The sequence below is a fragment of the Cupressus sempervirens genome, chromosome 6 (assembly GCF_028749045.1).
Source record: "Cupressus sempervirens isolate cs-2001-9-10 chromosome 6, ASM2874904v1, whole genome shotgun sequence".
In the NCBI taxonomy this organism is placed as follows: Eukaryota; Viridiplantae; Streptophyta; class Pinopsida; order Cupressales; family Cupressaceae; genus Cupressus; species Cupressus sempervirens.
In genome coordinates, this window is record NC_143123.1 from 247,612,424 (window position 1) to 247,627,324 (window position 14,901).

At 34.3% G+C, this 14,901-nt stretch overlaps 1 protein-coding gene across 8 annotated transcripts in view; it reads right to left on the reverse strand.

Annotated features, from left to right (window-relative positions):
- Positions 1-14,901, reverse strand: part of LOC149552171 (putative RNA-dependent RNA polymerase 5) — a 282,261-nt gene that overhangs the window by 80,891 nt on the left and 186,469 nt on the right. For 6 of the 8 annotated variants that reach the window (XM_089787663.1, XM_089787659.1, XM_089787658.1 and 3 more), the window contains one exon: positions 6,465-6,610. The exons of the other annotated variants lie outside the window; for them this stretch is intronic. In XM_089787663.1, coding sequence (XP_089643789.1) covers positions 6,465-6,610 — 146 coding nt within the window. The remainder of the gene's footprint in view (positions 1-6,464; positions 6,611-14,901) is intronic. 8 annotated transcript variants of the gene reach the window in all.

Consider the following 14,901-nt stretch of genomic DNA (forward strand, 5'->3'; position numbering starts at 1 on the left):
TAACAGGCTCATCCAAAATGAAATATGGTTCTATAATGATCAGCCGTTGACCTAGTTGAAGCGCCAGAATTTGGCAAACCAATTTGTTATTACCAACATAAATTGCGGCTCTGAGGGATTCGCCCTTTATCCAATAAACCTGAGAATTAAACCTCTCCTTTAGATACAATGGGAAACAGTAAGAAGGAACTTGGCAAGTTGTTATATAGCAGAAACAATTTGCAATATCACTCAAGCGATTCTTAAAATGTCCATTACACTTCAACAAGGGCACATAATTCAGAAGCTTCAAGGAAAGCCACAAAGACAAGAAAAACAAATAAATATTCAAGCGTGTTTTTTCCAATGAAATAAGCTCCTATTTATAATCCTTTGTTGGCCAAAGTTTCCTAAGGAACTCCACTTCTGAAATTGTGGAAGTTTCCCAAAACAACTCAACACTTGAAACTTTCCAACACACTCTTTAAGAAATATATCTTAATGTCATTAATATAATAACATAAATATTATTATACTAATGCAACTTTAATAATTAATTAATAAATAAGACCTCATGCAATTATTAACCGCATCCACTGTAGGTGAAGACAAACTACCAGAGCCACTCACTGCACTTCCAAAAAAATAGACTTAATAAAAATATTGAGTCCACAATTGGGGCCCCCAAATCACCCTATCAATTCACAAGGATCGCTAGGATGAGCTAACTCCATCAACTACACAGACTTGCCAAAAACAAGGATATTTCACTTGTACCTTCTTAACTTCTTAGAAATAATCCTTGTTCCTAAGCATAATCTTTAATTGATATTTAATTGCTTCAATCCCACCCTTTCAATTAAACATGGAAATTCCCAGAGATCATACTTGCTAATTTCATTACTAAATTAGTTTACCAAATCTGAATATTGATTGCTCTCTTTCTGAATTCGTTGCCTTGAAAAAAAACTACCATCATTTTCTTGATTTGTCATTACCTCTAATGAATCATTGTAGTACAAATTGTAACAATATTATTGATAATTAGAAAATATTTTAAATTTTCCACAACATGTTCAGTTTTCATATTCCAATCAAGATTCAAAGTTTTCATGTCAAACTCATTTGCCCATGTTTCATGAGAAGTGGCTACAAAAAACCCATCTATCAAGAGAATGAATGAAACACTTAGCACTCATTGCATCTAAGTAAAAATTACAATAGCAAAGTATCAGGCGTTCCCGGAAAGTCACCCATCCCTAAATTGCTCCAACTCAAGCATGCTTGATTATGGATTTTCCAATCACCAATTTGCAAAAACTTCATTGACCATCGTGCCTTATAAACCTTTCACGAGAGAGCCTCTTTAGCTCATTAATAGTTGGATGGGAGCATCATCTAGATGCAATGAGTGCTAAGTATTCCATTCATTCTCATAAAAGATGGGCTCTTGTGAAATACTTCCTCTGAAATATGGATCAATGATTTTCACTACAAAAACTACACAGTTGAGTGCTAATAGAAATATCACAATTTGACTTGTGGGAAATGTGTCCTACTAATCAATTAATGAGCTAAAAGGGCCTTGTAGTGAATGGTTCAATAGGCACATCACTTGCTAAATATTTTGCAGATGTCGTAGTGCAAGTTAAGTGGTCTTAACCATGGAGAAAAATTCATGGCTATGCATACTTCAGTTCGAGCAATGCTAGGATGGGTGACCTCCTAGCAAGGTTCAATACCCCACCCCTTAGAGAATCACCTAGATGAAATGAATGCTAGGTGCTCCATTCATTCTCATGAGAGATGGGTTTTAGGGAACCACTACTAATGAAACATGGATCGATGAGTTTTGGTCTGGGAACTATATAGAAGAATCATGATAGCAATATCACAACTTATTAATTATTACTTTTTGTGATTGCTCACTTAGTGGGCATCATAATGGGAATCAATCATAACCATGGTTGGTGCTCTTACATATTTCTCCTATATTATTGATTCTCTTTATTATTAGGCGATTCATTAATATCTTTTAGGTTAGCTATTAGCTATAAAAGATTCCTCTTCAAAACTGATTTATAGAGATGTTTCTATCAATATATGGATTTCCAATAAAAAATATGTCACTTTCATTAGAATTCATATTATTCCACTCAATTTCTGTTTGTTTATCTTTAGTTTGCTGCCTTGATTCAACATAATTTCTGCCTTTGTGTACTCTAATGCAATCACCTCCCTTTTTCTTATAACAAAGTCATTGCATACATGATAAGGAAAGTCTTCTTCTTGGTTACATAAGCATTGCTAAATAGACTTTTAGACATAACTACTATCATACTAGATTTCCAGATAATAACTATAATACTAGAATCTTTCTTTACTTCTATACCTGGTAACTTACATACATGAGATAATAATACAAATGACAATGTGTACCAAATGTAGGATAAAACATATCCTTATTAGTTGATGAACTCAATATAGAGAAAAAGACTTGAGATGGTTGGTCGAGGATTATGATTCCTCAATGTTACACTGTTAGCTTCCCTTGTGGTGCACAACACATTTAAAGGACCCAACAATTGCCAAGAGGAACACAACAGTCAACCAACTCACACAACAACTACCCGAGAGTGATAACAAGCTTGCTATGAACAATCAATACATTGATGGATAATCATTATTATTTAACATAATAATAGGCATTTCATGCCTACAATATCCAACAAAAGAAAAAGTCATCTCCCAACAAGTATACATCAAGTAATATTTAGGAAGACTAATGACAAGAATGTGGATAATGACTTGTATTGTGCAAACTTTATCCATAGGTGAGCAAAGAACCATGAAATGTCAATAGTTTATCATGCCTCTATATGCAAACAGCAAGAGAACCATGCAATGTTTTAGATTAACACAAAAACAAGTTTTGAAGGGACTCGAAACCCTTTAACAAAAGCTAAAGATCAGCATTAAGCACCACAAGGTTTTACAAGGACTCGAAACCTAAAGTTTACCAAAAAAATTTTAAAAACACCAAAAAACCAGGTTTTATAGGAACCTAAAACTGCAATAGTAATCCAAATAGAAAACACACCTAGGTTTTACAAGCACCTAGAACCTAAAGCTTAAACAAAAAATTGGGAATAAAACTAGAACCAGCAAAACAGCATGAAGCAGCAACTAGTACACCAGCAACCATGACAAGCACCTATAGAAGCTTTTTTATGATCTTCTCAACCTCCTTACCTACCTTTGCAATACTCTAGATAATATTAACCGTGGCAGAGTCAGAAACCTCAAGTGCCTCAGTAATCTTTTTCCTCATACTCTGCCTAGGTCTCTTACTTGGTCCTCCTGGACTCTTTGCACCAACAGTATTTGGAGACATAATCTCTTCATTACTTTTCTTTCCCAAACTAGTCATTGCACCACTTAAACTGGAAGTAACTAGCTCCAACCTCTGCCCACTATTTTTAATTAATTGATAGAGTTCCAGCTCATACTCCTTAAGTTTGTCAGGAATGTTACCAACTTGGTTTTCCAGATGAGCTCTCATAGCACGTTCGCGATCCAGCTCTTTTTGAATATCCCCGACATTATCTCTGATTTCCGATAACTTGTTCTAAAATTCAATATTTAATCTTATTTAATCTCCTCTTCTATTACTTCAAGATCCACTTCGACCTGCTACTGTTCCCTTCCAAATCTTCTGTATATATGTATATATATCTGTTCCTAATCAATACCATTAATATACTCACGGATTGCCATTAGAAGCTACTGCCAATATGGATGAAAAATACAAAAGGAAAATGTTTCATAATCTTATTCATATGATTGTGAATGCCTTCTTATACTTACATTTGACATGATTTGTTGAAGTGCTACAGGGCATGTCCTATGTCCATTCACCATTTCCTTACCAACCGCACAACTTCATTTTTAATAGATAAGTTAGATACAACACCCAATGATTATCTGAGATAACCCTCTCTAAATGGGTCACCAAAAAAATCAATATTGGATTGGAACAATTCGTAAAATACTTAGCATGTAACTTTTAATTTGTATTATCTCCAGCGAAATGCACAAAATAATAGATAGAATTACCAACAATATTCAGGAAAGAATCTCATTGTAATCAAATTCTTACAATATTCATTACAGTTCAATAATTGAGTGACAGAGCCCAAACGGAAAACAATATCAAAAACCAAGTAATCATTAAAAACCTGGGATTATCGCCTCCATTGTGATAACTGAATGCCGATCAGTACAGGCTTTCCTTAAAACCGTTCTCTACAGCTGGGTTTATAATAATAGTCGTCTTGATAATTTCATCTGACTATTGGTGCTATGATTCCCTTCGTACCCCTGTCCCGACGGAATCCGCTGCGTCTGTATCTGCGAAATCGCACTGCACGAAATAGAGGTCGCGAATTCACTTGCCGTCTATAACAGTCAACTCGGAAATCACTGTGGAGGGCGAACTCCAAACTACTCATGTTTTAATTCGAAACCCTCAGTCCCGATTCCAATAAATGAAACAATTTAAGCTGTAGCTGCTTCCAGTCTTGGCGCGGATATTCGCAACTCACACCCAGCTCGCGATTTTTTATTAGAAAATCTTCAAGACTTTCGCCCGTGATGAGGTGGTTCAATACGTGTTTGTTGATGCTCTAAGGAACTCCATAATTATTGTTTATGAAAAACACGGCTTCAGGAGAGGTCAGCCTGCGAAAATTATCCCTATTGAATCTCGAAACTGCAGTGAACCCAGTATTAGATAGTGCCCTTCTGGATTGGAACAAATTGCCTCGCCTTCCTTGCTAGTTTCAGACCCTTGATAAAAATCGATTCTCTAATTCATCCACCATGAAATGGCTGAATACCATCTCCAATGAGCAACCCTTCAGAAGATATCTCACTTCCTCAGTTATGCCGATCCAAGGGAGTTTTCGTTCCCAAAGACCTAATGAAATTTTGCAGACCGAAGACCACAAATTGCTCCAATGAAAAAAAATAGTAGAAACCACAAAATTGCTTGTCCAAATGGGAGCCTTATGTCCTCTATTTATTCACTTCGCTGAGAAGTTTCTGGAAGTTTTCCGGAATCATCTTTTATGATGTACTTCAATTATTAAACTTTATAAAATTAAATAAATAACTTTATAAAGTTAGAGTACAACCTTAATTTAATATTAGAACGAGTAGGCCCCACTTAATTATTATTCTTCGAGAGCAAAATTGTAATCATCGGAAGACAAAAATGACCCTCTTCCCATAATCATTTGCCTACGAGAGTCGATGATAGGCAAATTCCCTGTTAAAGTTATGTCGCTAAAAAGGGGACATGACATTATCACTTATGCACCGAATCTCCTATGTAACATGCCTGTCGAAGACAACCCTACTTTCTAATTATCTTAATGATTCTTATCAAGTGATTTGTCTAACCTCCAACTGTTGCCAACAAAACAATCATTGCTACCTCTTCCTTTATTAAGGAAATTTTGTATTTACTCAGTCTTCGTCAATACTTCATGGAGCTTATAACTGTAATTGCTGGATTTAATATTATTCTTGCATTGGACAATATTACAACATGCAGCTATATCAAAATCTTAAGAGTGCATCAGGACATTGATATTAAAATCACTTTCTTCTAACAATATGTTATTAACTACCTTTCACCACTCATGTTCATATCCCTTTAGGAAAACATCAATTGATATCATTATGTAAGCCTGCCTATACTGCTCACATGTAATCTTATCGTCAATAATTTGCCATCCTTCAATAAGATGATGCTCCTAAAATTAAGATCACTGTAATTAGCTGTCTTAGCAATTGCTTTGCTTCCTCAATCTTGATAATCCTTATATTCACCATCAATCAATCACTTATATCAATATGGCTTCATTGCTTAATATTGATACAAATTCTCATAATTAATCTATATTGATCTTTGTTTGAAGGTGGTAAATACACCAATATATATATATATATATATATATATATATATATATATCAAAGTTATCTTCTCATTTTGTTACATTATACTTTATTTTTTATTTTATTTTATTATGATTAATTGTTTATATTTTATTATTATTATTAAATCCTATTACAAAACTGTGACATCAAGCTGAAAAAACAACAAACTTATAAAAGTACATAAACATGGAATCACTTCCGTGGCCGTCCTAGTCTCAACTATCATTGCATCAACATGGTGGAACTTGTCCGTTCCTGTAAAATAGATCATAAAGTAAATGTGATCTTAAATAATTGTTTTGGGTTTTAAGACCTTTTATTCGCCAATTAAAATTTAAAACCAAAAAGCAGAATGTCCCTTCAGAATTCATATAAAAGAAGTCCTGCTATTTAGCTAATCATCAAACATTATCCATACACATTAAATAAACAACTGTTAATTCAAAAAAAAAAAACTATTAAACTCGCAAAACATTGCTTACCTTGGTGCAAAGCATTGATCAAAAAATTCTTCAATCAACTTTGCTTCTAGTTTCTCATATGAAAAATCTTTTGGTCCTGGTTGTTGTTTTCCCTCTTCTTGTAACGTTCTTTCCCAAGCCATTTCAGGTTTAAAGTGTTCCAAAAGCTACATGAGTGCACCAGCAAAATAAGTCTACTGAAATTATTTTCACTTAATAAAATAAATCTCAGAATATTTCAACAGTTGATATGATTTCAAAGAGATTTGTAAAAGTAGGACTTTACTAGTGATACTAGGGACAAATCTTAATGTCCTAGCATAAATTGTTCTTGTTTGATAAATGATTTCTCTGGTAGATGTGAGATTTATAAGAAAAATTAGTGTTGGGAACATGTGAAAATATTAAATAAAAATTTTCAAAAAGAAACCTTGCTAATTTATGCATTTAGTTCCATCATCATATCAACATCCAAAGGGTTGTATAATATTTGCAACATTATCTACTCTTCAACAAATAATACTTCAATTATTTTCATTGAACTAAAATAGATGAATGATGGACCCTAGAATTGTACATTGCTGCACAACATTTTGACTATTATGTTTCAATTAAAACCAAAGAAACGTGAATCGGAATCGGATCGGAATCGGCAAGGCCGAATCGAATCGTGAATCGGCAATGGATCGGCAATGAATCGGCGATGAATCGGCAAATTTGAAAAAACCCTTTAAATTTAAAGATTTTAACAATTTAAAACTTATTTCATGCACCCTTTATTGAATATAACTTAAGCACACTATAACATCATCAAATAGAAGTTAAAACTTAACATACATAAACATGAAACATAAAATCCATCACATACGTAACTATGTTATCTAAGATTCTAAAATGTAAATTGTAGGCTAGCTGAAGTAAATAGAAATCAAATGATCATAATGATTTAAATCATAGAATGTATGTAAGATGATCCATAAGACATCAAATCATAAATTTATGTAAGAATCTAAGATGAAGATCCATGAAAGTTTGAAACTTTGAAACATATCCCCAAATGGACTTCTGATCTCTTTGGTGCTCTTCCTTCTTGCCGGTTGGAAACCTATGGATTCTCTTTTCTCTTCTTCTCTCTCACTCTTCCTCTCTTCTACTCATACTAAGCAAATAGAAGGCTCTTTAGGGTTATAAAAAAGAGGAAAGTCAACTTAGAAAGCAAATAAAACATGTGTTTTTTTAAAAAAATTGAACTTTCTATCCTTGCTGCCGCGGCCGATTTCTGGAGATTCATGATGGCGATTTTGGCGATTTTTGCCATGAATCGCCGATTTTGGCGATTCAGGCGATTCACAAGAAAAAATCGCCACCAGCGATTTCCGATTCCAAAAAAATCGGGAGCCATGAATCTTATCGCGATTTCGGCGATTTCGGCGATTTCATGGCGATTTTTGGAACTATGATTAAAACAGCTTTCACAAAGTCTTATTTTCACTTATCTTCTGATTGTTTTCTAACAACAGTAAGAATTGATAAACTAATACTGCAAAATTGATTTGAATAATTTGCTCTGTACAGCAACTTTTGTGAAGATTTAAAGGTTCAGCAGAAGATAGAATTGTTGTGCAAGACACTGCCTATCCTGTCACACCAATTAGCTATATCCTGCCAGAGAACAACCTTGTTGCACAAATCAATTCTGTTGTGCAAGGAATGTTTTGCCGTACAACGTAATTGTTGCGCTCTGCAATGAAACCATTTTATTGTGCAGGACTATAGACACATTGTACATGACAATAGGCATTCCGCAATATGTTGCATTTCACGACATGCTTTCAAAGCTTATATTGCTTGCACAAGTTACCAATGTCGCCAGGATGCAACTTTCATAGCTGCAGTGACAAAAACTGCCTTGGATAAGAAATGAAGTTCTAATGGGAAATTCATTTCACTGTATTATAAATGTGTTTTTTAGATAACCCATAAGATAGTGGCCAATCTTCATGCCATTCAATCGAATTAGTAGACAAATTGTTACTGCCTGAGAAGTAAAGTCGTATTCTATTGGACCAATCTGATTGGGTCATGAACTAAACAGGATTCACAATCAGTCGTAGGTTTGTTTCATGTCTTTTGTGTCTATTAAATATTTCAATCAGATTGGGACAAGGATTGTTTCATAGAATTGGTGAGTACTAGTAGCTTCTGTCTTTATGTGTACATGTATTAGATGTTTGAGACATAACAACAACATTCTGAGAAGATTGTTTCTAGATGACCTCATTCAAACGAGTGACGTCATGTTTCAGCTCATTTTGCTTTTCCCAAAGCTCATGATTGCTCTTCGATACATTAGCCAATGCATCTTGAGCATCTTGGAAACAACTCAAATGTGATTGATCTCCGATTTCAACCTTATTAAACTTGTAGTCAAAACGATTAAGTTCCTCAATAGGTTTATCTACAAAGGGCTCAGCAAACTCAACAAATTTGGTTTTATCAGAATCAACCAAAATTCTATAAACAATCTTGTCTTTAAAAGATTTGGATTTGATCTTTTTAACAGGAAGATTGTCCCGAGGAACAACCACTTTCCTCCTTTTCGTTGTTATTTTTCTCAACCATGCAAGCGGGCTAAAATTTTCATCCGAAGAAGGTACAACAGAAACCATTGGCATTGATCCAAATTGTATTTCCGTAGTGATTGAGCAAGATTCAGTCTATACAACTGAAGGCATAAGAACATGTTGAGAAGACTCTGTCATGAAAAGCTCAAATCCTGGCAAAGATGTATCAAGTTGGGAAACTTGACCAGTGGTAAGAACAAGAAAATCTTCAAACACATTTGCTAAATGATCATATTGTTCATGTGCAGGGATGCGAGGAGCAACAAAGGAAATAGGAAGAGCCATGGTATTAACCTCCAAAACTAGAATGCAAGGAGTGAAAACAGTAGAGAATGAATCCACATCATCATCAACCTCATGCAGAAAAGGCTATTCATATATAGAAGATCTACAAGCTTGTGCGGGATTTGGAGGAGATATGATCATAATTTCTCCTTCACCTGAATGTCTTTATTAGATTCTGTTTCCAATTCCTCTTTTGATTCTTCCACTGATTCTTGAATTGGTTCGGGAACTTGAGATGAATTAGCTCATTGGTTCAGAAATTTGAATTTGACGAAACCCTTAGCATCAGAGGATGAGGCACCATCTTTCCCTATGATTTCCAATTGTGATTTCCAACCAGGAGGACCAAAACTTCCATAATCCAAGCCCATCTGAGGATTTACTCTTTTAAGGTCTTTACATTTCAACCATTTTTTGGTGTTTACAAAGATGGATTGAAATCTATCCATTATAGACGTACCTTCCTTTTCTTGCCATTGAATAGGAAAAAGGGTACTTCTTATCAAAGCCAGCTTGATGAAACTTCGGATCAAAGATGTTGCCATCATCTTCAACTTGGAAATCTAAAGGGATTTCCAACATATTAAAATCAATTATCTACTGCAAGGTTAATCTGCAATAGTCCATCTTCATGATGTCAAGTTTTGTCCTCATATCTATTCAGATGTCTTCGATGTGATGAACATGAGTGCAGGCGCTTTTCATTTGAGAGTTCATCTCTCGGTAATCAAAATCAAATCTAGCCTTGAACTTCTTCAAGGTGATCAAGCGCAACTCTGCTTCCATGTTCTTTGCTTTAGGCACCAAAATCATTGAATAATTGCCAATAGCCAAAGGTTCAGCTGAGGTAATGCCAAAACCAAGCCTATGCAAAGCATGCTGATCACTCTACATATCTATCAACTATCTAGCTAGCTCCATCAAGATGATTCAATCTGTAGCATAATTAGGTAAGGTATATGGCTTACCTTTGAAATATCCAACTCTCAAGTATGTGAAAGTGCGAAACTGAATAAAAATATAGCCGTATTGGTTCACCTTCTCCCATGCTGCATCAGATACTCTTTTGACAAATAACTGTTTATTAAACAAGCATCTTGAACTCTTCTATAATGAAATTTACTATTTGCCAAAGTGACTTGGTCATAGTAATCCCAAATAAGAATCTGAAGATAATCTCCCTCGGTGGAAAGACTAGAGAAAGATCCCATGGAAGCAACAATGTAAACAAGATAAGAATTTATATAGAAGGGCACTAATGTTCTCATATTGCATATCTATTGGCAAAGTGCAGTACCAATGAGTTCTCCCCAAAAGATGTGTTCTTTATTCTCCATAATTTGAAACTTGAACTAATACATCCATGACTCAAAATCAATAGAATCTTTAAGGCCACAAATCTTGCTGAGAAGGATGATGAGATCCTTATATTTTTGTTTAAAAGTGAACCGATGAATAGTCTTTGGCCATATGGAGAAACTACTTCTTTTATTGTCTAACAAGTAAAGGTTGACATACTTCTGATAATCACCTTTTTGCCCATTCCAACATGCCAATGATGATTCTTTGGTCAAATCAACACATTCTGCTTTATGTGAAACCTTGAAGATTTGTTCAATGACCTCAAGTTCAAGGCTAATGGTAACCTTGTCATCAGCATGTTTGATAGTCTTTGTCTTGGGAGTAAACCGTTGAGCACATCCAAGAATAAAATCAGGTTCTATAGCCATCATAGGAAACGTAGACACCAAGTGAATGTTGCTTCTCTTGATACGCTTCATTTCATGACTAGCTGGAGCTTCAACTCTTTGTAGAAAATCAGCCACATCCACATAACCAATCTTTGTGTCCATCACATTATCCAGAATAGATATGACTGATGAAGGAGCTACATGAGCCAATTCTTTATAATATTGATATTTCATTTTGCCTTTGGATTTTGATGGTGAGGACATGTCTTGTGCTTCTCTTGCAACACAAAAATCCCAAAACACAAATATATCATCAGAAGGAATCTCCATAGAAGTGGATTTTGGATCAACAATGAAGATTCAAAAATGGATTAGAGACTTCCTAAATCCGACAAAGTGACTTTAAAGAGAAAACATATGCATTTGCAGTGGAGTGCAGAATGAAATGAATGGAATAGAGAATGAAATGGTATGAAAGTTAAAATATAGAATATGGAATGAAATTAAATGAGAACGTGTGATGGTGAAACGTATGGAAATGCGTGCAAATGAAAATTGCTGATTTCAAAAAGTGACTTAGTGTTTTCAAGACATTATTGCATGAATAATGAATACATGTAAATGCAACTTATAATAGGAGATGAAAGGTAAGATGAGATGTGAATGCGGGTGGAGGATGCACTTCACATCTAAGTGTGAAAGAAGGATGAGATGGAAAGCATGGAAAGATACGGAAACATGTATTTGCTCATTGAGGTGCAAATGCATATGGAGAGATAGAAATGGAAAATAGAAGTTATATAATGAATTTTATAGTCACTTTTGGTGAAAAGGGGAAGTCAAAGTACATGAGAGATGAAAATGAAATCTTTTTGAGTTTCCAAAATGTGACTTCTAATCAAAATCAGATCTTTTGGATGCAATTGCATGTAAGCCATTTTATGTAATCATGTAATGCCAATGGATGCAAAAAGTAAGATGAGTGAAAATGGAAACAAAAAAAAAAGATTACATGCATGTGCGGATGGCAAATGAGATGGAAAACATGTAATCACATTTATCGAGTGAGAGATGAGGTGTTGTGACATGGAAACGGAATGTGGAATGTGATGATGCTTTTTATAATGTCCCCTCTTTAGTTCGACATGGCATTGATCATGGATTTGCCTATTACAGACTCTCGTAGGCAAATGGTGTGGAAAGAGAGTCAATTCTGCGGATCAGATAGTTATATCTTGCTCTTGAAGAAGTGTTAAGAGGTTATATTTTATCATTATGTGATATTGGGACCCACATGTTATAATTTTAATTTGAGTTGCACTTTTTATTTTATAAAATTACTTTATTATAAAAAAGTGCATTATAATGAGAAATTATAAAGGATGTTTCTAGAAGTTCTAGCAACTTCTTAGAAAAGTGAATAAATAGAGGGTTGGGCCTCTCATTTGGACATGCTTGGATTGGAGAACTCTTCTACTTCTTCATTGTGAAGACATTTGTGGACTTTGGATCTGCAAATTATTCAATCTTTGGGAACGAATCACTCCCTTGGATTGGCGACTTTGAGGGTGTGAAATATCACCTGAATTGTTGCATAATTGGAGTTGGTATTCAGCCATCTCATTGGAGCTTATTGAGAATTTGTTGTTAGGGTTTGTTTTTGGTTGGAATAAGGATTTCAGATTTGCCCTATCATTGGAGAAGCATTTGACAAGAGTTTGAAGACAGAATAAGTGCATTTTCAGAATTGGCAAAGCAGGGTTCGGAACCACATAATTGCTCATATCTCCTCAACCCCTTGGAGTTATTTTTTATGGTTTTACAGGGTTACTACCTAACCCTAGGCGCCCATTTTCCATGCATTTGGGGGTCCCAAAACCCTAATATTATTTTATTTCAGCAGCCGTACAGGTACGGCCTGGTATGGCCCTGCTAGTTTGGGCAGCAGCAGCAAATTAAGGACAGTTTGGGGGTGCAGTTGGAGGTCTTCATCAACGATCTGCAGCAAAACGTGGTGTTCTTCCATAGTTCTTCAAACCAGGTTCTTGCATTCTGAAATATATGTCAATTTTTGGGTAAATTTGTTGTCATACAGTCATTGTAATAATCAGTCCAGAATTGGTAATAAAATAATTTCAGAATTTATTGCATTGTAATTGAAATATAGTTCAATGGCTTTATATATATTGTAATTCTGTGATTATATTCTGAAAGTATCAAATCTGAAATTACCATATTCTGAATATTGTTACTGTTACACGCCAAGTGTTTGACAAAATTCCTAAGTTCAGTTTGAGGGTTTCTGTGGCCTTTATAGAGAGGGTCATTACACTTTTGCATATAATGAAGCAAAAACAAGTTCTTGGGAAAGAACTTGCAATTTCTCCAAGTGGAGAAAAATCGGCAAGCAATTACAAAGCACAAGACACAAAAGAAACAATGTACCTTTAGAAAGTGACTCAAACATAGCAAGATGCAATGCACTTCAACACTCAAAATCGAAATTGGCACTTGGAAAAGAACCAAGAACATGAAAATGAACAAAAATTTCATTTTTAAAGGAAAAATGCACTTTCCATGGCAAAGATACTAACAAGTGGCAACCATCAAGTAATTACATGCATAAAATCAGCAAGATAAGCATGAATTAAAAGCAAGAAAGAAAGAGTCTGCTTACATGTGCCAAAAAAGAAGGGAAAAGATGCTCCAATTTTTGAAAAATTCTTTATAAATGTTTAAAACTTTCAATCTCTCACAAATTCGAATGAGCGAAGGCCGTAAACAATGAGAATTTGGTAGAAGATATCAAAGTGTGCCCTAAAAACACTCCAAGATCCAACGTTTTGGAAGAACACATGCTTGGGACGTTTTTAGCAAAAAACATATTTCTCCATGATGCAAGATCAAAACATTTTGATCATTAAGCACCCAAACATGAACCAAGATGCAATGCAATCCCAAAAAGAAGCCAAATCAATTTGCTTGGGAGCTAAACCATGTATTAAAAATAGATTTATAAACTGATTTCTCCAAAAACGTGCCCTAGAATGAAGCTTTCAAAAATGTTTTTTAGCTTATTGAATCCATTTTAAGTGCAAGATAAATCATTGCCAACCAAAAATGCTTCCAATAGAAGAAATCTTATGCACATCCATTGAGAAAACCTCAACTTATGATAAAAAATCAGGTTCCTAGAGGGCAAAGACATGTTCTTCAAAAGCGGACTTTTTGAGTGTCATTGCATATATTAAAACATGTTTTTTGATTAAAAATGGATCTTTCTAGGTCACTTACATATTTTAAGTGTCATTACATGTGCATCTCAGCAAAATCACACTTTTTGAGTGTCATTACATGTTTTAAAATATGCTCATAGGCAAAATCGGACCTTTTGGGGGAGGAAGCGTATTTTAAAATGCATCTCACTTTTTAGATGTTAAGGCATAAAAACTTCACTTTTGATTTTATGACATCAAAAAGGTCCACCAAAGTAAACTTTATATGCGGTGACATGTAAAATGTCCACTTTGATGAATTTTACATGTAATTGCATATAAAATGTCCACTTTTAAATGACTTTAAGTCATTTAATTCATTTAAAATTATAAAAATGTTACAAAAATGGCCATAAACAATATTTATTTACCATATTTAAAAATATAAAATATAAACATCATTTAAAAAGTAACATTTGAATAAACATTTGATTTTTAAAATAAAAAATTAAACTAAAACTACATAGTTATATAGTTACTTTACGTGAAAAATTAAAAAGTAACTCAAAATTATAACATAAAGTACACTATGGTCACTTTTAAAAATTTAAAATTAAATTACTTAAAAAATAACAAAATGTAA